This window comes from Mercenaria mercenaria, chromosome 4, assembly GCF_021730395.1.
Source record: "Mercenaria mercenaria strain notata chromosome 4, MADL_Memer_1, whole genome shotgun sequence".
Classification (NCBI taxonomy): domain Eukaryota; kingdom Metazoa; phylum Mollusca; class Bivalvia; order Venerida; family Veneridae; genus Mercenaria; species Mercenaria mercenaria.
In genome coordinates this window covers 3,313,523-3,322,961 of record NC_069364.1, presented here as the reverse complement: position 1 = coordinate 3,322,961, position 9,439 = coordinate 3,313,523, and the positions used below count along the sequence as shown (strand labels likewise).

Sequence of the window (9,439 nt, the reverse complement as noted above, 5' to 3'; positions counted from 1 at the left end):
TTTCAAATTGTACAGCCTGACTTTATATTAAAGGTATAGTTCTGTTCTTGTGTCATGTGCTTTTTCTCTTTGTCATCTATCAATATGTCAAGTTTCACGGAATTTACTTTATCTTTGACCATTTCAGGTATATTTTACACATTTTAGATAACTTCACATTTTCCTACACCCACTTTTAAAGGAAATTTTATCACAAACGGACATGAAATAGAAAGAAAAATGGGAGTTACGCAGCTCCTAGTTCCCTAGTAAAATTACTGTCAGTGCGGTCTGCTACACTAAAAGACACACATATTGGCTTTTAGCCGGATGTGAAATTACTGTCAGTGCGGTCTGTGACAATAAAAGACACAAATATTGGCTTTTAGCCGGGTGTGAAACGCTACCTCCGGTTTCAGTTGATAAGCGCATGTCCAATTCATGATAATGTTAACCCATATCATGCTGGACACGATTTATTCTGCCTTTGCGATAAGAGTAGATCATGATCAGCCTGTACATCCGTGCAGTCTGATCAAGATCTACAATCTTTTAACAGTAAATGGTACTGTCCATTATAGAAAATTAGGAGGGTAAGGGTTAAGTTAATTTCATCTGAATTTGGAATCTGTACGAGGAGTTGAGTACACAACGTAAAGATGAAGTTGTAATATTGTTTAGCACAAAAATGGGCATTACTCACAAACATAATAATCAGACAAAAAAGCTCCGACAATATGCGCATGTCCACTTCATATTAATGGTAGATAGCAAGAATTGATAGAAAAAATTCGGCCAAATTTTGTTAGCGGCAAATTGCGTTTCTGTAGTACATATGATTTGCTATAGATCATGGGATCGAACGCATTTTCGTAGTTTTCTCGATATAAGGGAACTGGGTTAATTTCTTTTTTCTTTTCACAATTTACACACGTGGGACAGTGTTTCATCAGCTTGAAGACATTAGTTATTATAACTAAATTTTTGTTATGGGTTTGCTGCAGGAGGCTTACAAAACACCCACTTTTACAGCTGGACAGCCCACTCCATTTAAATAATTGAGAACATGGTTGAAATTTGAATACAATCAGAGATAAGAAATTCCTCTACGGTTTTATTACTGTTTATAAAAAGTAATGATCGCGATGGATTTCAGAACGTTCTTTTAAATCGCATGCAATGAATGTAATTTACATACAGCCACGATAAATAGTTTAAATAAAGCCTGATATGCACTGCTTAAGCTATGTTTTAAAAAGACATATACTTACACAATTATGTATTCAAAAGTGATATGTAAGCAAGTATTATAATTTATAATTTATATGTATAATTGAAGTAATACAATTTTTATTCTATTCATACATCTTACATCTTTATTTTTATACCCTGCTCTCTTTAAAACAGTGATATCAGACTATTAATCTTGTACTTCACAATCGAATTTTGCTGGCCGAAAACTGAAAGGACCTTATTATCTTTCCATTGTATTCTGCAGCAAGCTCCAGTACGCCAAAATTATACTTTAAAAAAAGTATGATATTGTCACATTGTTTAAAACATTATCGTTAGCATAAAATATCAATAGTTAATAAAATACATTAGTTTTGTGTCGCGTTACTTTCTCTTGAAAACATGTTCCTACACTGTACATGTATCTCACCCCTTAGGGAACAAATAATTATTCAGCATATTTCAGATACTGTTAATGCAAGTCAATAAATTTTACAGTATTGGCATTACTGCAGTTCAAATACTTTAACGGTGTCATTTTTAAATTCGGTAACAAATAAAGTTTTCATCTCTGGACTAAAAGTAATGGACCAGGGTCGAATCAGTCCATCTGACGGTTTTACTACAATGCCAACTTTTTGTCCATTTTGCCTTATTTGCATGACATTTTTTGATTCTAGTGCACATACAAACACATTCCCTTTTCTATCTGTGCAGACACCCCTACCATTGACCAAATCAGAATCAATAAAGTTGCTACAGTGTTCACCATGTCTGTTTAGCGTGACGACATTGTTCTGTTTGTCACCCACATAAATTTTATTTCCAGAATCACTGAAAGCAATCTGGCGACACATGGTGAACAGATAATTTCCGGAACTGTCTTTGGATATCGTCTGCAACAGCGTTCCAGCAATGTTATGTATATACAGTGACGTGCCATTGTCAGTTATCAGAAGTTTGTTATCCCTATAAGCAATACCGAAACAGGAATGATCCAGCTTTATGTTATGTGTTAGTTTCATCTGATTGCCAAGGGAGACAAATTGGATGGTACTGTTATCTAATGTCACAACTGCTTCCTGGTTACCTATACAACATACACCAACAGGACTACAAGGAAGGCCACAGTAGTCCTCTACCGATAGTTTCCTAATGTCGACACGTTTCAACTTAGCATTGCTGTTGTCGGGTAGTAGTAGCTTGCCTCCTTGTGTTAAGCATGACCCGTATACAGTACAGGTTGATTTGTCACTCTGTGCTCTGATATTCATTTCTCTGGTTGCCTTGACTGTGTAGGCTGTATACCTATTGACGGACCCTAACGTCTTCAGTTTTTGTAGGAATCCCAAAACATTTTCGTCAGCAGCAAATGATACCTTTGCATGTGTGTGTGCATCGAAAGAGTTCATAATAGCGTCAGTCTGGGCAATTATCTTTTGTGCTGTTTTTATGGAAACAAACTGCTGGGCTACATTTCCGTCAGATTGTTTAATGTTGTCCGCAACTCGCTCGAGCCCTATAATCTGGGTTTCTGATTCTTTTATCTCTTCCAGCAGCATTGCATTCATTGTTTGGTATTCCTTATCTACTTCTCTTATCGATTCCTTTTCCATTTTTTGAAGCATCGTTTCCATTTCTGCTCTAAATGCTTTTAATTCATTGACTGCATCCGTTTTTGATTTATTTAACTCTTCAAGAAGAGCTTCTCTGGATGTTTTAATCTTCTCCATTGCCATATTCTTCTCCCGTAATTTCAGATGAGCTTCATCCGCGTCTGTCTTCTTAAACATAGTTTTGACAACATCAGACACAAGCTGGACATCTGTGCAGTTCCTGGAACATTAAGTCAGAAATGTTTGTTCGACAAAATTGTTTTCATTTGTAAACAAAAGGTGAATAATAGATATTCGATATAAACACTGTATGGAATAAGATGTGATATAATGTGTAGTAAATAACATTTACTATCACAAACACTTTTACAAATCTGTTAAACCATGGGCTTCTGTGGCCGAGCGGTAAAGGTCGCCGATTTTGAAACACTTGCCCCTCACAGAAGCGGGTTCGAGCCTCACTCGGGATGTTTAATTCTTCATATAAGGAAGCCATCCAGCTGGCTAACGGAAGGCTGGTGTTTCTACCAAATTACCGGCCTCTGATGCAACAATGCAAGGAGAGGCACCTTTGGCTCAACCATAAATACTGGATGGAAGGTCGCCATTTGACCTATAATTGTGTCGGAGCTACGTTAAATACAAGAAAAGAAACTGAATAAATCGCAAAACTCTATCAAAGAAGTGTTCATATAATTTCGAAATTTAGCATCCTTGTAGAAAAAATACATTTTTATTGATAGGTCGAAATGTTTGAAAATTTTAAAGTACAAATCATGTCATTCTTATCTTTTTACGAACTCCACCAAATTTTTGGAAAACATTCATTTATCGAATTTCTTTAACGAGCGAATTTCATAGCAAGAACACCTATCAAGATAAAAAAAAGAAGAAAGAAAAATCACTGTTATTCTGCAAAATGCAAAAAAATCAATTATGTCATGTATAATTGATTTTTAAGCTCGAATAACATGTGAAATAAAGATGAATTTTATTAAGAAAAACTTCATGAATACTTTATATCAACATGTTGTGTTAGAAAATTTGTTAAAAAGTGTGTCATCATTTGAAACTTATAAATATTTAACATATCTGCTCATTTTAATTGACCTTTAGATCTGAGTTAGTACTTGAACAGCTATTGAACAAACGACAGTTATTAATCTGAATGGCGTAGTTTTAAACTCCAATGAACACTGAAACAAAACTACAAGGACAAGAATGTGTATTCAAAATGATAGTCGCGTGATTAAAAAACACAGTTACGTAGATTAAAATTAAGGTAATTCGGTTACAATTTTTGTAAAATTAAATGTTTGTTTTTGGTGAATTAAGAGCCACTTGGACAAAATTCAGGTCTAAAAGCGACTTTCCAGCTTTTGGCGACACTCAGGGCATTCTTTCAGACATGTGCGGGTACATGCATATGAGTACAGACCTTCTTTAAGCCAGCTGGATAGGTTTCTAACAAGAAGAATTATATACCACAAAAATGATTTCGAATCTGCATTGGTTTGTGGCAACTGATTTGAAGTAAACGACTTTAACAACTTGGCCATGCATGCCGTCTAAAAAGAACTCTGATTTTTAAAAAAAAAATGGTCTTTTGTATAAAACTGCTTTACACATGATTTTTTGGGAAACTATTAATGTCAGTTACATTGTATAAAAAACAATGTAAAAGAAAGTGTAAAGGGTCTGGCAAAGTTTTTAAATGATAAATAAAATAATCTTTCTATAATTAATCGAAATACAGGTTAAAGGTTGATTAAACTAGAGTTGTCACAGGACTGACGAATTATACCCCCACAATATGGCCTTGTTACAGAACTAAGCCTCTGTCAGAGCTGAACTTGCTTGACCTTTGACCTTTTGAACTCGAAATCAATAGAGGTCATCTGCTGGTCATGAGCAACCTCCCAATTAATTTTCGTGATCCTTGGCCCAATCATTCTGAAGTTATTGTCTGAAAACTGTTTAAATGTTTCCGGGTCACTATGACCTTGACCTGTGACCTACTGACTTCAAAATCATTAGGGATCATCTGCTGGTCATGACCAACCTACCTATCAACTTTCATGATCCTATGCCCAAGTGTTCTCAAGTTATCATCTGGAAACCGTTTAACTATTTCGTGTCATTGTGACCTTGACCTTTGACCTACTAACCTCAAAGTCAAACTTGACCTGTGTTTTATCATGTTAAACTTGTGTACAAAAATGTATGATCCTAGGTCCAAGCGTTCTCAAGTTATCATTCGGAAACCGTTTAACTGTCCTGGGTTACTGTCGAACTTGACCTGTACGCCATGATGTTACACCTGTGTACCAAAATGTATGATCCTATGCCCAAGCGTTCTTAAGTTATCACCCGGAAACCATTTAACTGTTCAGGGTCACTGTGACCTTGACCTTTGACCTACTGAACTCAAAGTCGAACTTGACTTGTATTTTCTGATGTTACACCTGTGTACAAAAAAATTATTTAAACCGGTCAAGCCTTTCATGAGTTATTGTCCGGAAACCATGAAAACCAACGGACCGACCGACCGACAAGATCACTCCTATATACCCCTCCCCCCTCCCCCCCAACTTCTTTTTGTGGGTTATAATTGCAATTAAGAAGCAATTTGTCGTGTATGATACCAGCATTTGCTACAAATATGGTGATGATTTAACATGACTGAATTAGATAAGCGCATCCATACCGAATTAAGAAATACCCAGATTACCTCGCTAGGTATACATACCTATAGCGTTCTAATAATGAATGTGTACATGGATTACAGGTATCGCACGGTATTATAACGTTTTGAAAATGTAAAAGCAAAAGCATAACATAAGGTTCAATCCATACACAACCACTCCTTCCTCATTGCACGAGCAATAATGCGCTCCGTTTCGTTCTTTTTTCGCCGAGATTCTTAGACTCGTATAACTTTTTATTTACAACTATTTAATTTCCAATTTTTCAATAAGATTCAACGAAGACTTCTCAAGTAAATTAATTTATTTGTGACTTTTACACTAACTGAAATGTGTCGTTATTAACACGCAATGCACCAACGAGTCAGCTACTGATCAAAGTTCGTATTAGTGTATCGGTATCTTTATATTTTTCATTTACATTATTTAAGTGTGTTGTTTTTTTTTCCTTCATTTTTTTCGTAACAGAACGCCTTCCACAAACCGTAATTAATCTGCACATGAACTAAACGTATAAATAGTGATACCAAGGTAAGTACTCGTTACTTTACTATTAATCGAGCGCCAAAATATAGGATTTAGGGCAGTAGATATAACTTGACTAGTTTATGTTATTTCGTATACATACGAAATATCAGGTAATCTATGTAGTGTCGATTTAAAGCTATCCTTTAGTTACTTGATTTCGTTTTTTATCTCTTAATGCCTGATAAACATTCAATATTAAACTATATATTGTTGCACACAAATTGTGAACAAGCTGCCTAATTAGTTTCTGATAATTGTTCAACAGTGTTTAAATCAGGCTATATTACCACGTCTTTGAACGTGACATTCAACTTTAGCAAAACGCTCAGAAAATGTATATCAATTCGTGGTATAATTAATGTAGATCTATATCGATATATCAAAGAACAGATGTATACCTGTGATGTAGCGCCATACAGCTCGTACATCCAACAACGTCATGGTTACCACAATACATGTCCAGAATCTTTATCTCGTGTATGGTACATATCTCTGTAGGAACACTTGGAAGGTTTGTTGTCAAAGTCACCGTCTTGAAGCTTGATTTATCGAGCAGTTTATGCCTTTGTATAGCAGGAAATGCTTTGTGCATGTCAACACACGACTGACAACAGTATCCCTGACATTCCACACAATATTTCACGGCTTCTCTTTGTCGGCTAATTTTAGAACAAGGTGTACATTTAAAGTTAAAAATCTCATCAGAGGTTACTTCACACCCACCCGTCGCCATTTTGTTTGGCGGACGAGTATTACTTCCTCTTTCGTTTTTAAAGCGGTTTATACGGTACATACCGTGTTTAAATATTAAATTTAATCTTATTAAATGGACAAGAATATAAGAAAAGAAAGACACACTGAAAGAAGCTCATCAGGTTACATGTGTCTATTATAATGCATTTGAGAAACCCCTCAATATTTTACCGGCATAAGACACTAAATGTAACAATGCAATCTTATTTTTTAAACCATGATGAAAAATGACCTAGTTTTAAAACCACACTTTCTAAAAATAGATCAGGTGCGTAGTTGAAGTCGTTTTTCGAAGGTACGCAGAGGGTGTGCAGTGGGATTCGGGGGTACCCTCCCCATGATCATCCTTTTGATGTTTATTTGCAAAAGCAGTAAACGAAAGCCTTATTCTCTCTTTAATAAATTTCATGTAAAATGTATTTTACTACATAGTGGATCTGCTTGTAGGCCCAGGTACAATTTTCGGTACTATCTTCCCTCTAAAAAAGTACAGAACTAGTCTGCTATCCTTGATCAGTCTCTTATCATTACGCTTGTGGACATTTTTCCATTTTTATTAATTATACAAAATCTATGTCCTAGGAGTTAAATAGCCCTAGATTCAAGCCCGCCCGCTTAGCTCAGTAGGTAGAGCGTTGGTCTACCGATCGCAGGGTCGTAAGTTCGATCCTCGGGCGGGGCGTATATTCTCTGTAAGATAAAAGACATTGTGTTTGACATTATTCGTCCTTCACCTCTGATAATTCATGTGGGGAAGTTGGCAGTTACTTACGGAGAACAGGTTTGTACTGGTACAGAATCCAGGAATCCACTGGCTAGGTTAACTGCCCGCCGTTACATAACTGGAACACTGTTGAAAAATGGCGTTAAACCCAAAACAAACTAACTAAGAAATTGTCTATTAGAATCATTTTATTTAACCGTCATTAGAGCACAATTTGGCGAATCTTTGGTCAATATTAGTCCATTCTAAGGATACTGTCTAATTGCAGTATACATTAAAAGTAGTGAGGTGGTTGTAAAACGTTCGTGCCAGAAAGGTTTTCTCGATAAAAAAGAAATATTCTAACACGATCTTCAGCAATTGCTATATAAACATATAGCGAAATCGCCTATACATGAATCTACGATAAAATATGGTTGGCTGTTACATTTCATCCCCTATGATTGTGGCATAAGAGATTCTACTTCAGTTCCATTACATACAAATTATTTCAGAGCCAAACCGGTTGAAAACAGCATTTCAAAAACATAAATATGATAAAAAGTCATACTGACTTATGTGTAGGACCGTAAAACACCGTAAAATACGTTTCGATCTCTACGAGCGAATTCAATTAGCTTAATTAAGATTCAGCGGTGATGTCATAAATGTATGACATAAAGTATGACGTCATGAAGGTGTGACGTCATATAAAGGTAACATCGTAACTTGTAACACAGGGTCAACTCGCCTAATTTGATGATTCTCTTCATAATTAGTTTGCGAGCTGTTAGATTACTAAATTATAAATACTTCTCAAAATTCTGATAAAAAAAAAAAAAAATATATCTATACGTTCCATTTGCTATGCAACTCTTTCTAACCATAGGGGGCAAATTGTAACAGCGTATCACCCGAATGACGTATTACGTTGAAAATGTAGTACTGTAAAATGCGAATTATTTGCGATGTTAGAATCGAAATAATAAATCTGTTCCAATAATTTTATCAATTAATAAAACATGGGCAGTCGTTTGGATGCGAATGATTAAATCGCTCGTGCTACGCACTCGTGATTTAATTATTACGCATCCAAACTCCTGCCCATATTTTATTAACTGATAAAATATAGGAACAGATTTATTATTTCTATTATTTCTTAATTAAAATAAAACTGGTCTGGATTCTTAAACATCTAACAATATAACAGACCCTTCTGTGTTGCTTTCCGACAATGGAGAAAAGTGCCCGCACACCCTGGCGACAATGTTATGCGATATGTGTCTTACTGAAAATTAAAACCTACTATTAATTTTCAATAAAATAAAATCAATGTCTTTTAATGCAAAAATACATTTTACTGATGAATGTAAATATCAGCCGTTTTAGCATTTTATTTATCTGGAAATCAAGAAATAATCAATTTTGATATTGGTGAATAATGCCTTATCAAATTGTTAGAAATATGGACATTGAATGATAAGGTTCAGTTCCATTGAAATTTCTAGAACAGGTCTTACCTTCTTCAGTTATAACAAAATAGCCATGATGACCCTAGATTGCTCAAGTGAGTTACATACGAGAGGGTAATGTGCGTGTTTGTGTTTTGGGGTCGAGTCGGGTAAGGTGGCATGTGGGATAAGAGGCTGGAGGAATTATTATGTACAATACTAAAAGACATACTTTTAAGTTTCCACTACATGTACAAAGGAAAAGTGACCGTCATGTTTTTAACGTAGTGAAGTAATTTATAACAATTTTATTTGGGCTCAAACAAGTGACTACATTATCTATAATCCTCTTCACCCTTCCAGACCTTTATCTTGAAGACAACAAGGATTCTATACAGTGCACACCAACTGTTGTGGATATATCATATTTATCCAAGTGTAAATAAATTTAAATGAAGTGTAACCACGTTA

The 9,439-nt window shown here is 35.3% G+C and overlaps 1 protein-coding gene across 1 annotated transcript; it reads right to left on the bottom strand.

Annotated features, from left to right (window-relative positions):
- Window positions 1-1,086: 1,086 nt before the first annotated feature.
- Window positions 1,087-6,938, bottom strand: LOC128556158 (uncharacterized). Its single transcript, XM_053540169.1, has 2 exons — window positions 6,460-6,938; window positions 1,087-3,048 (listed from the first exon to the last, which is right to left on the bottom strand). The coding sequence occupies exons 1-2, from the start codon at window positions 6,852-6,854 to the stop codon at window positions 1,719-1,721; spliced, it is 1,725 nt and encodes a 574-aa protein (XP_053396144.1). The 5' UTR covers window positions 6,855-6,938; the 3' UTR covers window positions 1,087-1,718.
- Window positions 6,939-9,439: the final 2,501 nt, after the last annotated feature.